The sequence below is a fragment of the Dinoponera quadriceps genome, unplaced genomic scaffold (genome assembly GCF_001313825.1).
Source record: "Dinoponera quadriceps isolate SergipeBrazil2010 unplaced genomic scaffold, ASM131382v1 scaffold4133, whole genome shotgun sequence".
Taxonomy (NCBI): Eukaryota; Metazoa; Arthropoda; class Insecta; order Hymenoptera; family Formicidae; genus Dinoponera; species Dinoponera quadriceps.
The window spans coordinates 191586-216586 of record NW_014558113.1 but is presented as its reverse complement, the minus strand read 5'-3'; the positions used below and the strand labels follow the sequence as shown (position 1 = coordinate 216586).

The 25001-nt window shown below is 46.5% G+C and overlaps 1 protein-coding gene across 3 annotated transcripts in view; it reads left to right on the top strand.

Moving 5' to 3' along the window:
• LOC106749635 (beta-1,4-N-acetylgalactosaminyltransferase bre-4-like) overlaps positions 1 to 25001 on the top strand; it is a 94209-nt gene that overhangs the window by 48041 nt on the left and 21167 nt on the right. For all 3 annotated transcript variants that reach the window (XM_014629293.1, XM_014629291.1, XM_014629292.1), the window contains 3 exons: positions 11918 to 12369; positions 23927 to 24201; positions 24295 to 24534. In XM_014629293.1, coding sequence (XP_014484779.1) covers positions 12209 to 12369; positions 23927 to 24201; positions 24295 to 24534 — 676 coding nt within the window. In that variant the 5' untranslated portion in view covers positions 11918 to 12208. The remainder of the gene's footprint in view (positions 1 to 11917; positions 12370 to 23926; positions 24202 to 24294; positions 24535 to 25001) is intronic.

The window sequence follows — 25001 nt, the reverse complement described above, 5'->3', positions numbered from 1 at the left end:
ACCGGCGAGGAAAAAGGAATCACAGGAACGCTTCTCGAAAACCTCTCCATCATTCTTGGAATCTTTATGTTTCTTCGGGTACTCCACGGGGAACTCGGATACGTCGATTTGTAATGAAGCACCTGGTATATATACCGCTCTGCGTCATCGATTCGACAGCTATATATCGCGTATCTCGAGGAGTGCTACGAGAATAGCGTCGCGTTTCATGGCACACGGCAGAATGATGTATGAGTCGCTTATTTTGGAAGTGCGGTGGTTTCAGCCTCGACCTGGCGAGGCATCGTGAATTTCTCCGGAAGGAGGAAGAGAGATAGAGAGAGAGAGAGATCGGATAAAGGATCGACGGGCTATGTTGAGACTTGCGAGATACTTTGCGAAGTGCGTATGCTGAATTTTACATCGCAAACTTGTAGCTTACTATTATCTTTGTATTTCAGTTCTCTGGTTATCGCGTCCTAATTCTGAAACGGCAGACTCGGTTCTAACGTTGTCAGGCGATCTAATTTAGGAAATTAATTCGGCCAAATGCATTTCGATCGGCTCTTTAATCCATCTCGGTCGGAGCTTGGCAATAACGCGCTCTTTGGAAACTTCACAAGCTTCATGTTTGCTTGATGTTATAGGCAGAACCGCTGCGGGAACATTATCGGACATTTGCATACTGTCGAGTGAATTCGACGATCTTCACTTTTCTAAATTCTTCCCTTGGAGAGAGGAGATTTGTTTGAACGTGGGAAGCGAGCGCTAATGGCAGCGCCGTTATTAGAACGCGCATTATCGCTATTACTATTATCGGCATACTCGAGTCTTGCGCTCGCACAAAGAGTCGTCGCGCTCTTTGTAACCCGCAAACATCGTTACCGGGGCGATATTGATAGAGCCGACTCTCGTGACTACTCGATTAGCTTGTAACTGCGATAATCAAATCGCGCGCTATCAGCGAGGCGGCGATGTAACGTAACGACGTAATGCAATTATGTCCTGCGAGACGAGACGGGACGAGACGAGACACTCTGGCTTACCGTAGGGAGAACTATCAAAAGTTACACCGGGCAATTGAGGTAGCGTAACTGTAGTTAAGTCACGGGATAATGGTAGGAAGTCCTCTTTATAGTCGTTGATAAGTCACTAAATTACCGGCCTGGCGTTACTTTACGACGTTGCTCAACACCGGCCTGGTATACTTAAAGATAATGCGCGTGTGAATTTATTATGTTCCTCCGGTTTCTGTCTTTCTTCGTTCTGAGGGGGAGGGGGCAGGAAAATTCGAAGTCGTGATACTTGTGACGAACGACTCATTCCGTCCGAGTGAAGAGAGAGAGAGAGAGAGCTGTTTGTTTCAGCCGAACTAGTGCTGCATTGGAACTTTTGGCTAAAACGAAATTCAAAGAAATTTAAGAAGAAAGGGCAAGAAAGTGAGCAGTCCGATCGACTGACGATAATTAATAATTCGTTTCGACAAATTATCATGGCGCAGTGAGCTGATTAACCAACATGACGCATTTAGAGCATATATACATAATTACATGTAAAAAAAATACACATCTTATTTTTAACTGCGCTCCACAAAGTATCCAAATCTCGTCAAAGTTAGAAAAGAGAGAGAAAGAGAGGGGGAGGGGATACCTGTGAACGTCTTCTCATAAGTTTCATTTATCATCGCGTATCGCGCGGAGAGGATAATGGAGGAAGTTACGTGACGTTTAAATCCGTGAAAGTTTTCCGAAATCGTTTCTTTCTATTTCTCGGAACAGAAAGGGATGCGAGCGAGCAGCTTCGACGGTATCATGAACCTTGACCGCCACGGGTCTTTGGTGGATGCTGGCGAGTATGTTCGTATATTATGCTACTTTCCGTCCTCTTCTCCCTTTCTCTCTCTTTCTCCCGCTCGGGAAAATCGGACGCGCACGCATGTCGTTCTGGCGCAGCAGTGCCTGCTGCATTGCGACGTGCGGCGCACGTCGAGAGTGCAGCCGTACTCGGCTTTGAGATAGAGAGAGAGAGAGAGGGAGGGATACGAGGGGGGAAAATCCGGGACGGATCTGGGAAGTGAACGAGGGACGACGTACAATGTGAAAGGGGTTGTGCTTCATCCTCTCTCTCTGGCTTGATTTCGTTGAACCGGAGATCTCTGGACGAACGATCCGCCTCGAGCGGTCGTGCCCTCCTCCCGCCCCTTCTTTCCCTACCCCTCTTCTCTTCCCGTTCATTTACGCTTTTGTTTTCGCGAAATTGATTATTGATCGTTATTGACGTTTATTCGGATACATTTTGCGTCGCTTCAATTAACACAAATATGTGACGTTTGCTTTTCAGCTTCGCCGTGTTTGAACGCGGGAAACTATATTCCCTCGAAATACCTCGCACTGTTTACCTTCGACTGTCGGCATCTCCTGATATTATATTTATCGTGATGTAACTTGGATGGAGCTCACGCATATTTTCTCGGTTTTCCCGAAATTACGATTAATAGAGCTCGGCTCTACTTTCCCTTCTTCCCTTCCCTCCTCCCTCCCACGCTTTCTCTTCCCGTCATCCCACGTTTCCGCTTTTTCCTCCACTTATGTTTCCGCCTCCTCGTTTCCCGTACATCTGTGCAACGTGTCCTGTGCGTGTGTGGCCTCCTACGCGCAGGAGCATGCACCACGAGGGGTGAATACGATAATACCTCTGCAACGAGGACTCTTCCCGGGAAAGGCCCGGCGATGTCCTCTTTGAATATTCCGCCCACGCAACGCAATCCATGCGATGACGATGCGGTCGATATGCATTCACGACGTGGAAATTATTCGATAGCCGGCGGCGAATCGGGGCTGCGCCTATGAAAAAGTAATCTGGTTTCCCCTTAATAATTTGTGTCGGTGTAATGATGCATAAATGTATGTCGAATACACCGGAATCTGTTTGCCCGTCCCCCACCGGCGGGATTTCGTGCGGAGGACTGGATTAATTCGACCGGTCGATTTTTTAAACAATAGTTCCTCCTTCCCTCCCACTCTTTCTTCTCCGTGTTTATCGGATTATTGAATTATACTTTTCCTACGCTTCGAGTTCGGATTTTTACGCGAATAAAAACATGTTCTTTGAAATTTACCCGTGTCAGAAACAGGGATGAAAATCGCAACACTTGCGAAACATATCGAGAGGATTGAGCTCGCGTTGAATGTTCGCGCAGCGGGATTAATTACCCGCGTATTAGTGAAACATAATCTTCAACGAGCATATTTTATTTCGCAGAAGCGTGTATTTTATTTCGTATCACACGTGTGCGCTCTACATCCTCTTCGGACACGGGGGGGGGGGCAGGGGGGCAAAGGGAAAAACGGGAAAAACCGCAGTTTCACGTTGCAATTTCCATCCTCCGCTGTATTATCCCGACCTACCTTTCGTTACATTTATTTCCCGGCTGTATGTAAATCGATCCGACGCGCCGGAGGACATACACACGCGGCCGGGCGAACAGGTCAGCGGCGTATCGCGTGTGGTTGTGAAATCGAGTATCCTCCAGGATGAAGATACACACGCTTGTTCGGGGTGGTTATACACACTCCCTTTCGTCGGATCAAAGCTCTCGCCGTTAATGACAAATTATGTCCGCGCGCGCTCTCGCGTAAATCACCGACGGACTTCATCGTAGTCGTGCGCGAAGGAGGGAGCGAGAGAGGGAGTATCGAAATGCGGATCCTGTCGGGACGATACCTCGCGAGGGGATGCACCGCGGCCGCCGGTGGTCGCATGCAAATAAGGTGCGCGCGACTCGCGCACGCACGGAATGCGAAGCGGCGATTACACAGGGCGCAGCGTGCTAATTCGCGGCGGATCGTTTCGTCACGAGCGCCGATCCTGTCGCCGGTAGAATCCGCGCGGGGGAAAGCCTATTCCGAGCGACAGGACAATGCGGACCGCCGTGGAATGCAATTACCGCGCTGCTGCGGCGCGCGCGGAAGTGCGCGAGCTCCGCGCGTTTTTAATCGTAGAACGCGACGTGACGTTAAACGCAACGCAACGACGTTGTCGGAAAGAGGCCGGCGGTGGAGATGGAGCTTCGGTCTAATAAAGACGGCGACACGCGCTATTTATCATGTCACCCGCACCGCTTTATCGCGCAATGGCACCTCCACCTCCCCCTGCGCCTGTCGCGCGATTCGTTCGTTCGGCGCGATCGCGTTCTCATAAATCTACGACGTGTGCACTGTCGCCGACTATTTCGACGTCGGCCGCGATACGACGTATCGTCGTGGTACGTTGATTCCGGATCGCTTAATTGCGAGCGCGCGTTACATTTTCATCCGCGCTCATTTGCACACCCTCCGACGGGGCATAATTTAGACGTAATAACGCGAAATTCTCCGGACGCTAATCACGTTTGTGTGCGTATCACCGTTCCCGTGTAATATCGAGGGTGCCCGCGGGTAAGCAAATATTTCGAAATGAAACACATTTGTAAAGGTCTATCGGACGGAAATTTTGTTTGTCGCTGTGTTCCCCGCGACTTTGTATTTTTCTTTGTACGTAATTGTACGCGAAGCAAATTTTATTTAACGATGCGGATAGAAAACTTTGCTGCCACACATACGTGGACGTTGGCCTCTTGTGGAAGATCATTACGTCACTTTAGCGAACGTGTTAATTAATAATATAATAAGTTGAATATCTCAACCAAGCATGCTAACCAGATTTTGTTCGTTCACCGAGAAACCCAATTAATTGAATCAGCTGGATTCTTGTTTGGATACGCGCAAACGAAGATTTTTGTCATGAGAATCATAATTGGTTCTACAAATCAAAAGTTTGGTAACCTGAAGTTTCAGAGATTTCAGAGAACGCAAACTTTTTTATAACCAAAACATTTGTTCGCTCATATCCAAACAAGAATTCAGTTGATCTAATTAAATAAGTTCTTCAATGTATATCACACAACTCAAGTAGAAACTGGTANGGGGGGCTAATATTATTCGATACGAAATAAGTGAAATGAATTGGCGTCGAAGGTGGGACGTTCTCGGTGAAACCTGCGAACCTTGGCGAAAGTAGCGACAATTACATCGGAAGTGCTGCGGAAAATTTGGGGACATTATTTCCACTGTTATCTGCCAACGCCAACACGTTACCCTAACCTGACGTGACGTAACGTAACGTAACCTGAGCCATCGACTGCGAAATGAGAAGGGGAGGCGTACGTTTGCCAGGGTGTCACGAACGAGGAGGGTGACGTCGAACCGATAGGGTGCGCGGAACCTGTCTGAGGGACGGATGTAATTTCGGACGAGTTGTAACGACTCTTAAATGTCAAGAGAGCGTATAACACTCTATAACGACGGAACGTAATACGAGTCTCGCGCGCACCACGGCACTTCCGGCGTAGGGTGGAGGCTGACTCTTCGACCTGTATTTATGGTCGTTACTCGAAACCCGTCTCGGGACTTCGTATAGGGTGAGAGATACGCAGAATGGAATCTCTCGTGTCTCGAAACGCACAGATGGTAGGCACTTTTCGATTCGGGATCAACCGACCCGACATTCGAAGATCATTATCGCTCTTACGTTGGCATTTATTTCGCGTCCTACTTGCAGGACGTATACATCTGTTTAAGTTCGCATTCGGACAGAACGAAGATATACGTTGCGACTTGATTTAATCTCTACTCAATTTGAGAGAATTTTTAAAAAAATTGTTCTCATGAAATAATATATTTATATTCATATTATATCCTGTTATTCATGGAAATCGGGTATATTAAGAGTGGAAGGACCCTTGCCAACTTTTTGTTTTTATTTAATATTGTGAAACGTCTCATAAATAGTCCGGATATTTTGACGCTAATTAAATTCAATGTAACAAGTGGGCATCTTAGAAATCATCCATCTTTTTATGTTGAAATACATCGCACAGCATGTGGAAGGTTGAAATCTTTGAATCGATTATCCTTGCTTGCAAATGGCTTCGCTGATATCACTAATTTTCAATTTACACTATTGGTCTCTTTTAAAACTATTATTACTAAACATTTGAATTCAGACTATTCATGAATTGTTTTCTTTTTCTTTTTTTTTTTGTATTCTTATTATCATCGCAGTTAAGGTTTTCGGCACATTATGTAGTTAGCTTATACCAAGAGATTACAAATGATTATTCAAACCGATTGTAAACGCATGATCTAGCTTTCTCTCTCTCTCCCTCTTTTTTGTGATTCGATACAGCCGCGACTGTTTGCAGATATATTTCGCTTCCGTGACAACGACCAGGTGATATGAACAGGAATATATCTTGATGCAAAGGTGTTGTTACGACGCGATCGTCTTCGAAGAATCGCGAGAAATAGAACTCGAGCCATATTTCGGAACAAGCTTCGTCTAGGTTTCTCGGTCGGGCCGCGATTGCAAATACGACCTCGCGACTACCAAATTGACTCTCGAAATCTGTCTATCGATCCATCTGTTGAATCTATTACATTTCAAGACACCGGTCGAGTTCCACGCGGCAGAAACGCGACTATAAATACGAGCCTTCCGTTCTCGTGACTCTCGAGTGAGGTGCGTGTTTTATTTCCGAGGGACAGGGATAAATGCGAAACGAGCGAAGCCTTTCATTTTTCTCTTTCTTTCTCTCTCCTTCTCTCGGCCTGCCTTTCTTCCCCTCCCCCCTCCGTAGCCGCGTATTTTGCGGCGAGACAGATCGGCGACGTCGCGAAGTTTTTGCCTACCCAGGCAGAGAAAGAAGGAGATAGAGGAATCGTTTACGACGCGAACGCGCGTTTTATGGGAAGGCATGACATCGCGGCGGGGGGAAATGTACACTTTGTCAAAGCGGCTCGACCGCGACGACGAACAGGGATCATCTCACGGATACCACGTAGTGTTGAGACACCGACTTAGTGTATGTAACAAGGTACTACGTACATAAGGTATTCTATAACCTCCGATCTTAAATTTAATCTGCAAGGTCCGCATTTACGGCCGTTGCTGGAAACTCGTCTCGGGAGCGTATCGGGCGAGAGATAGTCGGAGCGTAGCTTCGTACTTTGAGACACGAACGGCTCGATAATCGTATTGTGATCAGAGATTAGCTGGTGGAAAGCAGATTCGAAGCTATTAACGTTGTATCAGGACAATCGGTATGTTGCGTTCGATTTGTAATAAATCACGTGTATGATACCGCATACGTATTACGCGAGCGACGATGCCGATACCGTTCTGCGTTCGCGGAACGTTAACGTAGACAATGTCGGTGATCATTCGACTGATGAATAATCTCTTTCCATCGGGCTCAACAAAGTCGGCTGACTGAAAAGTCGAGCCGAGCTTTCGGACCGAGTCAACATCATTAATATCGCCGCTGCGCGATATACGCGGGCTTCTCTCAAGAATCAATAGCGAGTGCAGAAGCGGATTCAAGCAGTATTTTGAAAAAGAACTTGGCCAAAATGCGACCCGAGGTCGATATTTTACGAACAGCGTCTGATTGTACACGACGAAGCGTGATGTTCCTAATTTTCCAGCGCCGCATTCGTCGCGAGAGGCATATCGTTGGCCGATATGCGCGATTTCTTTGTGGTTTTAATCGGGAGCGAATGCGATCGATCATCGGGCTCTGGTGCGTTGCGTTTACGTAGAGAAAAACGCGTCCCACGTGAAATTCTATCACCCGTCCGCGATTCTCCGCCCCGATGGCGTTTACAAGCGCGATAACTCACCTTTTTTCTCGTATTCGCGTCGATACGATCCCGATGGCCGGCCACGGCCCGTCTATTTTTAAGGAGAAATCAGGGCGACTCGCTCTATATCGTACGCTAGAGTGGAGCCGGACGATAACACGCGGATAGCCGGTAATAGTAACTAGAGAGGGCTTGGGGCGCAGGGGGGGAGGGTTGGAATTACGACTGTATATTAAACACGGACGTGGTATGAATAGACGAGGCATGGCCTACCTTAGCATTGTTGAAGCAGCAGCGTCGAAGCATGCGAGGGAGATAGAAGCGAAAGACGATAGCAATATGCCGGCTCTTTTCTTGCCCCGCGGAGTGCATGAATATTCGTCTTCCGTGTACGTTAACAGAAAGAAGTAGAAGAAACTGCGCGAAAAGGAGAGGTGAAAAATGACGGTGAAAGAAGCGTATGCATGCAGGCTACGAGCGAACGTGTACGCGCGCGTTATTCTAATAATCAGAGTGGCTTTTGGAAAATGCCGAAGCGGTACTTCTTTAGAATCTCTCGGCTCGGAATTTCTGGAATCTCACGGAAAGAGTGCCAAGTCCCGTCCAAATTTTTCCGAAGGGCGGAAGTTTTGAATTCAAGCTCGACTTAAAATCAAGTTTATCATGCGTTCCGGAGGAAACGGTCCGTTTAAAATTGCTCGCCACTCGCTGAGTTTGTCAGGCCAATTCTTACAGTACTCGACGGTAAATAATGATTTTTATTAAGTGTCGCGATTAATCGCAAGTATATCACACTAGGTCTCGTTGGGCATGGCAAAATCGTGATTGCGATCAGCAATGTATCAAATGGTGCACATGAAATGGCTGCAAACAACGGCTCCGTCATAAATTACGCGTAATTTCACAAACTTCATTTTAAGCCGAAGTTGGACTCAAAACTTTTAGCCGCAGAAATTTTAGCGGAATGCCGATGGCCACTTGGTCGCTCTCTCGGTGAAAATTCACTCGGAGCGAAAAAGTATCGTGAATGTTTAACACTATCGCTGCTAACGTTCGTTCGGCAAACCGTCCGCCAGAGACCACCACATATATTTTTCCTTTTTTTTTTTATATATTATAGTATAAGAGAGGTTTAATTTGTTCACGTGTACGTAGAATGAAAAATGATCTCTGTCACGCGTACGGCACGCCGATTTCCAGCATGACATACGGCAACGAATGTATTAACTCTAATTTAGAATGAATTTTTAATCCGTACGAGTGAATATTCCAATCGATTAGGGCGAATTGCTACCATGACAGCGGAGTGCGGCGTGTCGGATTCATTTTCCAATTTCGAGCGAAAATATTCGCTCGACAATCCAGAGAGTGGAGTACTCTAAACGAGCGAAAACTCCGCGGCCACTGCACTTTTCGAATGGAATTTCACTCGAAGAAATTTCGAGCAAATCGACGGGGATAATTTCGGTGTCCGAATTCTACGAGCGCACGCGTGCACGTGCGATGCAAAGTTTATCGATACTCCGGCATGCAGATTTAATCAATTGGGATTAACTCAACACGGAAAGGGGGGGGGGGGGGGGAGGGGCGATCGCGAAGCTCGCGCAGCGCAATCGAGATCGATCGTGGCCGAAACGTTGACGGCAGCAACCGGCGATGACGAAAGTCGGTAATCACTTTTTAATAGGGGAGTTACTGCAATAAAGATTGCGCGTCGAAACAATCGGCCGAGTTATCGTCGCGACCCGATAAGTCTGGCAACTCGTTAAACACGGCCATTCGAGAGCTCAGGGCATAAACTCGGATTAGTTTCGGTCCGCGTGATGTGGAAAGGCAGAGCGCGCGCGCGCGTTCCGTAGTTTGATCCGATGAAGTTTCGATAGCGATTTCCCCAGCAACGGTAGTATCGGATTCACCGCCACGTCTCGATAACGCTATTAGCGCGCCGGCTCGTGTATAAACGAACGTCTCGGATACTCTAAGCTATTGTAGCCACGTAAATTAATTTTTTCGTCGCACCCTCTCGCGCGAACGCTCTCGGTCGATCGAAGAGCTTCTCCGTAAGTGGGAAGCGCCAGCCATGTTCGACGAAGATGGACGCAATGATAATTAACTTTTATAAAAGCAGAACTTATTTCAATAGGTCGATATTAACATGTTCAGTGATACCGTGTATAACATATGTGTACATTTAGATGTAGTTTTTTTTTTATTTATATATTTTTCACGAAGATATGACGAATATTATTCTGTACAAATATTGAGCACAACATTACCTGGCAAGGAAAGAGAGATCTTGTTACGTGGTACAGACAGATATCGTACTTTTACTAAAATGAAATCTTTTCTCTCCGGATAAATTCGTTCTTGAAAGGATTAATAAGAGATAATCCTGCGGTTTCGTCGGTTTTTCGCTTGATACTGTCAACAATCGAAGCTTCAGTTTGTCATCGTGTAAAGCTGAGAATACGGTAACGTTGATCCACGTGACAACGAAAGTTCCTCTTTTATACATTCAGTATATACCACGCGTTTTCAGAATATTATATTATTTATAATATAAAAATGCGGAAGTATTATAATGCGCCATTTCTCTTTTTTCCTTTCATTTTTCGCTTTTTCTCCATTTTCGACGCTACTTAAGGACTTTTAAAATGTAAAAGCTCGTTTCCACCTCCCCCCTCTCATAAATCTTTCAGCGTAATTCTTCACAGAGTAGGAGAGAAAGAGAGAGAACATTAGCAATATTATTTATACGATTTATCGTTGCGGACGACTAATATGCATTTACGTTTTCAAAAGACTCTCTCGATATACCGCGATGTACAATTATAATGGAAAAGTACAAATCCCGCATTATTGAATAAAAGTCGGACGTGAAGCATTTTTAACTTTTCATCGTGACAGAGCAGTTTCTATTTTTCCTTTCGTTTGTTCCGAGCGTCGCGATATAATATTCTCGTCTTACCATCGTTCTACGTTACCGAATCGAGAAACTGTCGCAGAAATAAAATAAATACAAGAAAATTGCGTGAAACAATTTTAGAGATTGGACAGCGTTACGAAATTATTCTCGCGCGAGTGTGTAGATGCGCCAAGACAACGACAAAATAGAACAGCGGCGTTTCCAACTTGGCAACCGCTGTTGCAAAATTAGAGAGGTCTCGTTAAAAGTTAATAGTATAATTAACGCTCTCAGGTAAATTTTCTCTCTCTTTCTCTCTCCCTCCCTCTCTCTTTTCTTTTTCGGTAAGCGCGTATACGCGAGACGACATTTTTAATTCGCCGTATCTCCGCTGGGCTCCTCCTTTTTACCCGGCCGAGCTCGACTCGTAACTCGCGGCGGGAGCTATACGACATAGCGGCATTATTACATTTTTCCAGGCATCCTCGCGATAAATTTCGTAGCTCGCGGTGTTAATGGCGCCGCCGCGATATTAGCCAGCTGCCTCGAGCGCGGCGAGGTCGGGAAAACGAAAGACCCCCGGGAAAAATATGGCTTATCACTCTGAAATATACGTTTATCGCGCCGTAATTTTTCTTTACAGAAGATAACGCTTCGCGCGTCAGATTAATTTCGCTGTTGACAATTATCTCTTAATTGGAGTCGACCACGCGAAATCAGCGTGAACACTCGAAGGATGGATCTCAAATGCCCCGACGACATTTTACTCCCCCGTGTTCGATCTTTTTATACGATGTTATTTCTCTCCTTTGCTTTTTAACGCGTTCACGATGGCGCTTAAATTACAGTCGTTCGTTATAATTCTTTCAGACTAAAGAAGAATTTTATCCGGTAACTTTTTTTGTAAGTGCTATTTTTCTCCCAAACTGCCTTTAAAATCTTAGGGAGAAATCGTTAAAAAAAAATTCTCGTTGAACACCAGAAATCCACCGTCATATCTGTGATGGTTGGACACGTAGTGAGTTATATGTAGAAACAATATCTGACCATCACGATTATGATGCCTGGCGCTTAAGAGCTAAAGCGAGAGTCCACGCTATATTCTTGATATCTACACTTAATATAGTCTATATTTGCGCTTATGTAAGATGTATTAAGTGAACAAATTGAGCGTTTTAGATAATGCGTCATACATGTGTGACGCTGCTAACGAGCGTGTGAAATAAAATAGCACCCAAACTAGAACGAGGTAAATGCTTCTTTTTAGCCGGCTTCCTTACAGGAGGAAGAGAGAGAAAGGAAGGAAGGGGAAGATATTCTTCAATGTCAAGCAATTTTCTTCTGCTTTTTGCAGACGTAACCTTCTCGACGGGAGTGGTTGCGAGAGTCCGGCGAGGGTGATGCTCTTGGCGGGCGGAAGTGAGGAGCCCCGGGCGGCCTTCGCTCCGATCGCGCCCGTCAAGGGAGCGGGAGGTCTTCTTCGGTCGCAGCGGCGCCGCGAGCGGAGCGGACGATCGCGCGCGGTGCGGCCGCAACTGCAACCGAGGAAGCGGCGGCCAGCGCAGGGGAGCAACGGCGCCTTGCGGTGCACGGCGCTCCTCTAACCGGCAGGCTTAGGAGGGAGTTATGGTGTCTCGCGCATGCAATGACTGTGGCCGCCGCAGCCGTGGCACTGTGGCATCGTGCCCACATCTACAAGGCGCTCGCGTGCGTCGTCCTCGCCCTGATCGGCGTGCAGTACCTGCTTAGCGGCGGGGTGCTCGACCGTCGCTCCATCGAGACCATCTTCACAATCAACGCGACCAGGTGAGTACCCCCGATCGTTCCGCCTCGATCTCCGCGAGATTGCCTCCCTCTCCATCTCCTCGGCTGAGATTCTACTCGAAGGATGGAGTCGCTCGGATTCCAGTAACTTCTCACTCGTGTGGATTGAATCTGATTCCACCATATCAAAGGAACAATTCCCTTCGATTGATCGAAAGACTCGTGTTGGTGATCACGTCCGCTACTACAGTTCATTCACTTTTTTATATAATAGTGTAAAACATACTTCGTTCATTTATTTGTATGTAAAATCCAAAAGTTTTGTGTTGGGAGCAAACGTGGTAGGAACCTACTCTAAGTCCGAGTTAAACATTCTTGCTATTTGGCAAGTGGCGGTATTTTCATTATCGCTTTAAGCAAATTTTTCCTGCCGTTGAGCCAGGACTAACTAACTAACTTTGCTGCAAGAAATTTAAAGAATAATAACGATCGAGTTTTGCGTTCAACTCAGTCCTGGCGAAAAAGTTAAGACCGCCTGGAATTTATCGTGATACTCTGTGCAACGAATGAAACGACCCTTACAGCATCTCGAAGTGGGCTCGAGGCGATTTTAAGTACAAGATCGGACTATGAATTCTACCGGGCTAGCCTGTCCGACGAATTGTCTCCACGGGGATTCGGCCCATTCGATATTCGACAGGGCTGAATCGTCGAGGAGAGAGGTCGTCAACCGATCCCCGGAAGCGTAAGACGCCCTGAGACTCGGGGGATTTTGAACTCTCGGATGCGAGATACGAATTCGGTGATGCGTCGAGAGCAGCACACACGTATTATGCGGCCGTCGCACGTCTTGGCGGGAGCTATTCGACGAAGGTCTCTCGGGACTCGCGGAATCCGCGCCTCCATTAACGCGAGGACGACGACGCGCGTGGATCCGGCACAACGCATCCCCGTAACTCGCGCGCTAATTGCGGTGTCAGCGGGCTTAATAATTGGCCGACTCGTTGTTCATCACCGATGCCTCGCGCCGCCGCGCACATTCGCGATCCGTTCGCGCCGTCTGTATTGTATTGCGCGCGGCGTCACGAATTTACGGCCTCTCATGAGCGAGAGATCCGCCTCTCCGCATGCGTGCGGTACGCGCTGACGCGAATTACTACCCTTGCGAGCGCAGTTTTGCGAGAAATCTCGCGGAAGGACCCCGGGATCGCTCACCGGCGACAATTGAGCTGGATTCACCCACCGGCGCTCTCGTTTGCGCATCGCATTCGATTTAGTTATTTCCTACTTTGTTTTTTTTTTTCTCGGCAACTGCGCCCACGGTTAAATCCCGAGTCGAAGTTTCGGCTCGGTGTTAAATCTTTCGTTCTGCAACACGGTGGAAGCACAACATAGCGAAGTAGGTTCGCACAATTTTAATTCTAATAATATAATTTCTTCCTAGTTTGAATATTACAATTTTTCGGTGGGAAATAAACCTGTTTGTTAAATCTTCACTTGTTTGTTCTACTCCGAGAGACGAATTGATTTCAATTCAAAGGAATTAAATTAAATTCAGAGAAGTCTATTTTTCTATGTAATCAGTAATTAGATGCAAGTACTCAAGAAAGTTTCGCATATTTCATCATTCTAGTGTAAAATGAAAACCGAATTAAATCTTTGGGAATAGTAAATCGAAGCAGTCGGGGAGAGCGAGTGGGATCTGTTCGGTTTTCCCATTTGGAAAACGCGTGTTCGAGACGTTGATTACTTTTAACATGAACCCACGTAGATTTGCCAAGCAGAGTTCATATAATTTTAGAAACCGCGCCAAATCTCAATTAAATTCTAGGGGATTTTCTACGTGAGGGATTCTGCTCCGTAATACGTGGAAGACGCCTCGAGCGGGATCAAACGGTCGGCGAAACGAAAATACAGCTTCCGAAAGTGGTGACGGCCGACGGAAGAGAGCGGGTGAAAGCATTTTCGCGCGCGCGTGTGTTCGTTCAAGCGCGTTATTCGAAATTTAATCGCCGAATCGCCCACCGTCGTTAATCGCAGTTTCCCGAATTATTTAACCGACCCGATAATCGAGCGACGCACGATCACGGCCGCGTATCGCTGGTTATGATTGAATTTTGCAGATGCGTTTTTGCGCGCTTCGCGTGTCGCGCTCGCTCATTATTGCAAAGCGGGCTAACGCGATTCCCAGCATCGCGATGGATACTTTGAGCGCGATCGGTCGACCGTGTTAAGTAACATCGACGCGCATAACGAACCGCGTAATCGCATTCGGCTCGCTGTAAAATTACCTCTTCCCCATTTCCCTCTCATCGGGCCCTCTCGACATCTCGTTAATAATTCGCGATCGTCACGCCGATCGTTGTCCCCGTCGCGACAACGAGAGATAAGCGCGCCTGCGTGCGTATTCGACAGGAATCTCTTCCCTCACACGCGCATTTCTATGCCGCGCGCGCTTCTATCCGAATGTAATTGCAGCGCGGAATCGATTCTTATCCTTTGAGGCTCGCGGTAGACACACGGGAAATCTCATTACCCGGGATGGTAACGAGGCAAAGTGGCTGCTTAACGACGGCGCGCCGCCGTTGCCGCCGCGGTGCGCGCATACACGAGCGATTTACGGAGCCTCGTAAATGGGAAATAATCGGTCTCTCGCGCCGCCGCTATCGATCGAAGCGCGAGCGAGCGAGCGAGCGAGTTAGTGACGGGCGTCGTGTCAGGCCGAACATAACGCGTTAAATCTCGCTGGTCGGAGTTGTTTTCAAAAGAAAAAAAGAAGAATAATATTAATAGAAGAATAAAGTGTCATATTAGATTCCGTTGTTAATTTGCAATGGTGCTGCCTGGGAGAGGCCATCTTGATGGCCGAATTACAGTCTGTTCAACGAGAAAATTTGCGCGATATTTTTGTAGAAAGTCACAGTAGCACCATCTTACACCGTTCGAATCTTTGAACCGACCTCTTTTGCGCGGTATAACAGTAGTACATGAAAAAGTTGCGTTGAGTGGTTGTTAAAAATAAATATGATTTTAAAAAATGAACGGAAAATATGCGAAGCGTTACGAGGCGGTGTTTCTTGTTAACCATTCCGAAGGACCAAGATTAACAATCGCGGCAGCTGCTAGAGCAATGGAAAAGTCAGAGGCTTTCGTAAGGAAGTGGGTAAATAGGTTTAAAACCGCTGTGAAATGTTGACGATCTCTCAGAAAGAGGACTCTCTCGTGCGACGACTTCGAAGGAGGACAAAACGATCTTGCGTCTCTTTCAGATGAATTCTACCCTTATCCTGCGTCAGGCCCAGGTAAAACTCCGCCGAAAGAATCTACACATCTCGCTTAATACCATCGGAAGCCACCTGCGTGAAAATGATGTGGCATTTCGGTCCACCATGAAAAAACCGCTGCTGTCAGAAAAACATTCTCAAAGAAGAATAGAGTGGGCACAGGAAAGTGTTAATCGAGATTGGGACAATGTTATCTTTACTTACTTATTTCTTGTTATCTCATCGTTTCCTTCGTTTAAAGTATATAGAATTAAACTATTATACCGCTTTGATCGAGCGTACTAAAGAAAAATCGCGCCGCTAACTTGTCAAGTCAAATATTTCTTTACATCGTGGAAACCTAAAAGATGATTAATATATTTTACAATTCGATTACTGCACAGTCATACTCTTCGTGGGATACAGTATTGGATACCTCACCTGCTCTTTATCTATTTCCTTTCAAAGATGTTACGGAGATAGGCTATTCGAATGTAGATTATTGAAGGTTTCCGAAACTTGTTTGGGCAGGAAAAGGCTGTTCTTTGTTCGGCGCATCGACGCGTTTGCTTGGCCACGCCAGGAGGGTTTACATTTTGTTCTCTCGCCCTACCATTGCTTGGGTCTTTTAGGTAGTAACTTGTACAGAAAAAAGAATTCAGTTTCTGTAACAAGATAAAAACCAGATGAAGACTTGATGACAAAATGATGAAAACTCATCTACAAGAAGTGATATCTTTGTTACCGCGATTAAAAATATTCGTGTAAACATTCGGCTGCATTAAAACTCGATTGACAACTGAAATGAAAAAACTGTATAGAAACTATATAGAAACTTCTTATAGGAATCAAAAGATTGCCTGGGAACTACAGACGAAAATTCGGTTGTAGAATTAGGAAGATTCCATTAGGAGATTTCTGCATAGTCCTTAGTCGTCTCAATCGAGTTTTAATGCAACTGAATATTTACACATATGTTTCTCAGTTGCGGTAACAAAGATATTACTTCCTGTCGCCGAGTTTTTATTTTTTGTCGCCGAGTTTTCATCTGGTCCTTATTCGGTTACAAGAAGTGGGTTCTCCTTTCTGTGTAAGTTACACAGAACAGAGGGGAGACCCGAGTAGAAAATTCAAGCGCTTGGCATTCTTGTAATACTGGTTTCTTTGCCTTATGGTGGGGAAAGGACAAAATGGTAACCACTTCTCACAGATGTGACAGTAGGGCCAGTTCGATCATGATTGTGAAATAGTAAGCATGCCAAAGCTCTTTTGAGCCTCACAGACCCGACAATAATCCTGCCGATTTCTTCAAAGGTAAGCAATTAATATATATATATATTAACCATATATATATATTAGTTGCAATATTAATCGCAATACATATATATATTAGTTGCTTACTAATCGGGTCTGTAAGGCTCAAGAGAGCTTTGGCATGCTTACTGCATACATAAGGTTAATAATAATGTACAGGATATCTAAAACCTTTCTCGGCATCCGTGTAGAACGGGTGAAACTAGACAGAAAAGTCATGTGCTATTTAGCAAAATTCATAATAGTTAATGAGGAATTAATTAATTTGTATAAGCTAATGATCGCATAGAAAACAATACTCAAGTTTTTCAGCAACTGAGGCTAATTTCAGACGGCTAATTTCAGACGTCGTTGTTGTTTGTCACTGTAAAAAAAAAATCAATAATCTATAATGTCTGAAATTAACTATATATTCAGTTACTAGAAGATTCAAATAACTGGGTAGTCGAAATTAACAACTCTAAAAATCTTCTACAAGAACCTTCCTGCAGTCGAATATTCATCTGGTTCTCAAACAACGGAAAATTCAGTCCTACCGAAATATAGTTCTAAAGGCTTGGAAAAATCCGGTTTTCTTCCCGTGGTTTTTCAGTAAGGTTAATAATAATAATATCCAGCCTGACTCGAGCGAACAATAAAGTTCAGGGCAATCCGGAAGCTGCGTCTCGCCGGCCGAGACGCTAGATTGTTTCGCGTCTTTTTCTCTGGGCGACGCTTTTTCGCTCTCGCTCTCTCTAATTCTCGCAATTAGGCGGCTTTTGGTGCGCGCTTGCAGCGGCGCCAAATGAAAAGCGCACTCGTGCATTGCAGCGGTCGCGTCGTCGTTATTATTACGAAACAACGCGCCGACGTGCGCGGAGAGAAAACGCAGGACCCGGAGAGGTGGTTTTTACACCAGCGTAACGCGCTCTTTCAGCAGGTCAAGACTAAGGTCGGCTGCTCTCAAAGAGAGGACGCTCGCCTTACTCCCGTGCACGATATAGTACAGAGTGCAGCAGTCACAAGGGGAGAAAGAAAGAAAGAGAAAGAGCGGCTCGCCTAACGCTTTCATCTGAATTTTTCGTCCGTGCGCTTTTGGTGCTTCGCCGAAAAGACGAGCACGGGAGAAAGAGTAATTGCGCGAAATTGGAAAGAGGAGAAGGAAAAAGGATAAAATATAAAAAGCATGGATCAGACGGAGCGACTGCCTTGCCCGGTGAATTTCTTTTCACCGTTTCGCCGCTCTCTCTTCATTAAATCCTTCAATGAACGTATAATGCGTTCGCTGCTAATGAAATTTCGAAAAGACGGCCGCTCACCGTCGTGCTTTATTTACAGCTGAATATATTACGCGCGTGAATCCCGCTGGCGAATAGGGAAAAATCGATTTCCTTCCGGCGACACTGTGGAAAAAGACTCCTGCACGGAATTATTAAACTCTCTTTCAATCTTGTTTCGTTGGGAAAAGAAACGAGCAACGTGCTCGCCCGCTCGCTCGTCCGCGCGCGCGCGCACGTTGAAAACTTTGTACGCGACAGGAAAACCGTAGATCAATCAAGAAACTGTCACAGGTCGCACCGAGTGGGCCACCGGCTCCCAACTAGTTAACGCGCCCCGATAAGGAGCGAATTTATAGTTCGTTGTTACTCTCGAGTTCGAATTGGCCGCTATGCGAAAACTCAAAAAGTGAAATATCCATTTTTACGCATCATAATGGCGCGAGGGCTTGAAAGCCACCGTATATCATCGCTGAAAATTCCATTCAATTTGCGTCGGCGATACCCTCGACGCGTGCGCGCGACATTATGGTTGCAACCCGCGCGTACAATGCGGGGGTGGACCATTAATTTAAAATTTCGTCGTCGCCTCGCCGTGACAATTTGTCACCTCCTGCCTCTTTGCCCCTCTCTCTCTCTCTCTCACTCTCTCCTTCCACTTTCTTTCCGTGGCTCGCTCGCACGTTTCGTTCGGCTGTCGCCGCGACGCTCGTTACGCGATGCAGTTTACGCGCATTACGTGAAACGCGTAACAAGTGATAATAGCCATTCGCGCGCGCCTCTTTCTTTTCCACGCGGCTCTTCGTTCTGCGATTCGTGACGCGTCGCGATGCGTGCAACCGCGAGAAATCGAATCACGTCGATCGCGGTCGAAGCGAGCGCGACGTTCGTCGCGATCGTCGCTACAAATCAAGCCGGTAAACGTTACTTCGGCATGTCGCGCATTAACGAGATACATCATTACGTAGCGATGCCATTGCCCGATGCAATCTGTCTTATCGGATCGCGTTAATGGCAACGACGCGGCATTAGATCGCGGGTTCTCTTGAGCTTTGACGGAAGCGCACTCTGATTTATACGGGGCGTTGTTCCTCGGAGCGCGCCGCACGCGCAGTTTCCGCGAGCGGAGGCGAGAAAAGTCATTTTTCATCCTCTAAACGTTGCCGAAGTTTTTTTCGAAGCGATTCTTCACCGTTCGCCGATTGGGAAATACCGGGAATCCGGCGGGCGTCTCGATGGTGGGTGCGGTGTCGGTGGTGAGTTTGAGAACCGCTTCGGACGACGCAGATGCGTGTCCCGATATGTCATCGAGTCCGAATGCTCGAGTAATGTGAATTATTAGTGAAACGCGCTGTGTATCTACGTGCGAACGTCGCGATTACGTGCGTATCCACCATCGAAGGTGTCCCCGCAAAGCAGAGGGGGCCTAAAGAGGACCTTAACGTCGTACTTTTACATAAAAGTAAGGTAACTCGCGTACTTAAAGTCCGCCCGCAAGCGTCGTTTTGTTCCATCCCTGACGTCCGTCGCTACAGCTCCGCTTGAAAATCCGTTTTACGGCGAGTTCGAGTATGAGGTCCTGTCAAACTTTTAACGGACCTTCCCGTCCACGACGTGGTCGATCGATGAGCAGCCCCCTCGCTTTCTGACGCCCTCGGGACATCCCCGAGGACCTTTAAGCTCTTCCTTCCTTCCTTCCTTCCTTCCTTCCTTTCTACCTATCTACCTCCCTCCCTTCCTCCTTTCTTTCTTTCTTTCTGTTTTCCTTCCCTTCCTTCCCTCTCCTCGTCACTTTTTCCAAAGATAAACGGAGGACCCGTGGAGGCGTCCCGACATTAAGGATGCATCATCGCCAAGACGAGTTCCCCCCTGCGCTACCCGAAGATTCGCGCGATGGGAACGGCATCCCACGCTCCCGGTATCGTCTCGAATTAGACAGAAACGAAATTACCCAAGCCCCGATAGAAGCAGCTCGGCAAGCTCCGAGCCGACACGAGATGGATTTTATCGGAGACAGTGCGCGCCGGCGTTATAGGTTACCTCGTCAACCGTTGACAGATCGACGACTTATCTCTTACTCTCCTACCACCCGGGGAAGTTCGACGGGAAAATTGCCATCTGTCGAAACTTCTTAATCTCTTACGTTAAATATTTGATATTTGATTATTGGGATTAAATGGGAGGAAGGGTTAACCCTTTGCGGTGCTGCATCGATCACGCATCAAACTAATTTTTTATGCATTAAAACTGTGCTCAATACGTTTGTTGTGTGTTCAATACGTTTATATCATATAATTATATTTATTTATTAAAGGAAAATATTACTCCCCTTTTAGTGCAATATATAAATACTATTCTGACAACATATACGAAGAAACAATATTTTTATACAAAAACAAATTAATAATAAGAAGATGGATTAAAATAGACGCGGAAAATTGAATGAAACGCGAACTACACGACGATACTGTCAGGAGGCGATTGGAATTTTACGCGCTTGGAAGAAACGTCGAGGATATAATTCCGACGACGAGGGGTTGAAATCTTCAAACTCTTCGGTTGGAAGTCTTTCGGAGTCTTCGCGTTTACATTAACCGTGCTTAACGAGTTGTGCAGCGGCGTGTTGCGCGCGTTCTTCCGGATCGCTCGAAAACTGACAGCTCTCCTCTTTATCCTGTTCTCTCCCCCGCCGTTCTCCTTTACGTTCGTCGTTCCTCGCGTCTTTGTCACCGGGTAACTCAGTCGTCGATCGCGTCGCCGCTTTTAAAAGTCCCGTCACGTGTGTCGAAATATTTCTACGTAGCCGGCGCGTGCTTTGCCGAGCTTTCCACGCCGCTTTCCGCGCGCTCGCCATTGCACTGGAGATATCTCGACGGCGCGATAGCGAGCGAAAGATTCCCTCCGCTGGATTCCGATTCCATCTGCCGCATAGCCGGCGAAGCATTTCCGTGGCAGGTGCAGGCACCGGCCGATCCGCCGGCGCATCGACGACCTGGATGAGTCACGTCAGATTTATGCCGCTCCGGACGTGGCGGGAATTCCGCCTAATTCCGACTGATCGGAACATCCTTACGGGCGCACGCACACGGAGGAATGCCCTTCACGTGGCCTGTCGCGCTCGCCTGTAACCACTATTCCTGTATCTGCTCTTCTCAGCTTCTCGATATACTCAGTAAAGATTCATTCTCATTATCCGTCTAGAGAATGATGGATAAGCATGCGTTAAAACGTCGCTCAATAATGTTGTATTACACTGAGAAAAAAATGTTGATATGTGTATGCAGCAAAAAGTGTTTCGATCAAGTAAATAATATATTAATCCGAGTCCAAATATTTGTCAAGGAGTGTCGAAATAATGATTTATTTGAATCTAGCACTTTTTTTGTATGGCTATAATCGCATAAATGGAAAAAATTGTAATCAGGAGAATCATTTTTCCGACAAACGTTGGCGTAAATATTTACCTGATAGAAAAACCCCACAGCGTACCGAATATGTCAATTCTGCGATCAGGAAAATTTCGAACGATATTTTTATATCTTTTCAATTCAATTCGGAGATCTGAGAGAATACGAAAGGTCAGAAAAATTCTCTTGTGTCTTGGTTAAATTTTTCGTTGGAAATTGTAAAACTGAGCAGTGCACATTCATTGCATTCACGTTTATATCGTACTTATACATTTACGAAAGATTTATAAGATACTATACGTATAAGAAATACATAAAGAATAGCGTGATCGTGTCAATCCTTATGTAACATACATGGTAAGAATTGCTTTTTGTTATCGACACTTATCAAATTCGACTTCGGCAACCTCCTAAAACCGGAAGAAGATATAGTTCAGGCCGGAAATGGCTATAATTTTCGTGGAATTTCTCTCAGTGCAGGCTGACGATGACGGATACCGTGAACACTTTAATACGAAAGCATTGAGGGAATAGGTAGCGAGAAACCTTACCTCCACAGTCACGCGCTCGATTCACCGTTTGTTTGTCGCGCCTCAAATCACAAAGCGTTTCCCTTATCAAGGCTGCTAAAAAGCTCATCGCTCGCTGCTTCGTGATTTCACGTAGGGCTACGCGATACATGTGCAGGAGAAGAGAGGGAAAGGAAGAGGGAGAGAGACGAACGTTAGATCGCGGATTGCACTCGCAGCGGTTGGTGGCCGACGTGGCGGACCCGGAAATTGCAGCTGCAACCGGGGCGGCTCGTAAACTCGGCGAAACTCGCTGACGCTCTCGCAAAACGAATGGAGAGCGAGGAGAGCAACAGAGAGAGAGAGAGAGAGAGAGAGGGTAGAAACGAAGCACAGGAGCACGTCGGAAGGTAAACGAGAGGTGGTCCTGCGGGGATCAAGCCGCCATCGTAATTTCTTGCCGCATCCTTCGGACGCGTCGTAAACTCTAAGTGAATTAGAACGCAAAAGCGGGAGCTACTACGGACTTGTCGCAAATTCATCGCCTTCATGTCCGTCATTTCCGATTTAGGGACCGATCTTGAAAAAAATGTTGAGGCAATCGAGGTGTCGAGAAGAGAACATCGATCCACCTACTCGTGGTGAACGGGAATGATGACGAGTGAAAGAACCGCTTCCCCCGAGAGAGAGAGAGAGAGAGAGAGAGAAACTGTCTGTAATCAACGCGAACGCGGCGATCGCATTGTCGTAGCCGGTCGAGTTAGTGGACAACTTCGAGGCGTGAATCCTCGTCGCGATTAGACGGTCGATCGAGCCGCTAATTGTTGGACGGTTCTCTCGATTACGAGGACGTAGCACGGTCAGTCTCCCGTAATAGCTCCCGCGACACGCAGTCGATGGATAATTGACTCCCAGACGCATACATGGCGCGATATCCCGGCGAACTCGGCGTTAACCGCGAAACGACCGTTGATCAGCGTTGATACACTATCAATATCAAGTTGTGCGACCGACATGCGGAAGCAATCAGAACGTCCAGCTGCAGGTTTGTAATTTTGTGTATGTAATATGTAATGTAAATTTTACTTTATCGCGCGCTTGCGAATAAGTCCTATCTTTACCTTCGGGAGGAGTCTTATCGTTATATTACTCTCTCTCTTTCTAAATTTTCTGGAAGGAAATCTCACTGAAAACGAACGAAAGTTCGTTCAAAACGATAGCGAAAATATTGCCACTCAGATTCAAGACAAAAGCGAACATTTAACCGCGGTTTGGAATAAATTTTCCAGCATACGTGGAAAAAAACGCCGATTCGTATAACGGAACGGTGACCAGACGAGAACTTGCGGTAACGAGAAACGATATCTCTGTTATAACGAGCGGAAATGTTCGTCTGAATATTTGCCCGCGTTAAAACTCGTTTGAGAGATACCTGAGAACAGGTTGGCTGAATAGAAACTTTCTACAGAAATTCTTCCGCTGCTGCAACCGAGTTTTCGCCTAGTTTCGAATTAACAGAAATTCAGATATATGAGAGGAACTGAATTCTTCTTTCCGCGTACACGGTGAGTGAATATTTCTGTCGATCAGAGTGAGTCTGTCATTTGATATTTGACATTAGAATTTGATATTAGAATAGACTTCTTCCAGCGAGACGGTCGAGTGCGCCGGATTCACTTTTTCAAGTTCGAACGAAAATATTCACTCAACGATTCAGCGTGGAGGGTTCGATTTATACGATCGAAAAGTCACTCGACTTTGAGTGAGACGGCTTTTCGAGCGAAATTTCCGACGAATCTGTACTTTAATAATAACATCTTCCCCCTTTCGTTTGCGCCTTTCTTCCGCAGATACGCAGACCGCTCGTACAGAACCCACCCGCGCGGTCTGATCATCTACGGGCCAGCGACCGTGCCGAGCTTGCTCGGCGCTGGCAATGCGTCCTCCACGACGACGATACCCTCGATATCGGCGAAAGGAGTCTCCAACTCGTCCAGAAGCGAGCCCGCGCCTACCCGTAATCTGGCCAACGGCGGAATCGCGCGAGAGCTCCCGGTGGCGAACAGCAACGCGACCAACAACGCGACGACGCTGCCACGGTGTCCTCTCATCCCGCCAAACCTGGGTGAGTGTCTTGGAAAATGCGTCGAACAGCACGACGATTCCATTTTCTTCCCCACTCCTTCTTCAACCCCCCACACCCTCGGTGTTGTTCCAGTCGGGCCGGTGGTCGTCAGTAAATTACTACCGCCTTCCTTGTCCGAGATGGAGAAGACGTTCGCGGAGGTGAAAGCAGGCGGCACCGGCCGGCCGGCGGACTGCGTCGCCCGGCATCGCGTCGCCATAATCATTCCGTTCCGCGACCGTCTGCAGCATCTGCAGGCTCTCCTTTACAACCTGCACCCCATTCTGCTGCGCCAGCAGATCGACTATCAGATCTTCGTGATCGAACAGGAAGGTGAGTACGACGACGTACGTTGTTATACCGATTTGGCCGGTCGCCCGCGGCTTTTCTTATCCTGTCTCACGCGAACGGCATGGAGAGGAGTTTTTTTTCTATGCGGAAAACCACGACACATTTCGTTCTCATTCGAGTCGCACGTGTACCCGGGATACTCGAAGATAAGAAGTCACGAGAGCTTGCTCGAGATATTTCCACGGAGATACGCATATAAGTATAAATAAATCAATAAAACATATTTGATATATATTATAAATATATAGAGTGAGGCAATAACTATATCTTACTTTGAATATCTTCGAAATGGTAAAATAGAAGAGAGAACAATTTGATCCAACTGAAAGATCGCACTGATACCAATGGTCGTCACTTCGAACATCTGTAAATGTAAACTTTATTCATCTTGATCTTTAGTGGTTAATAAAATATTTTTACTCTATATATAAAAATGAATGAATATATAT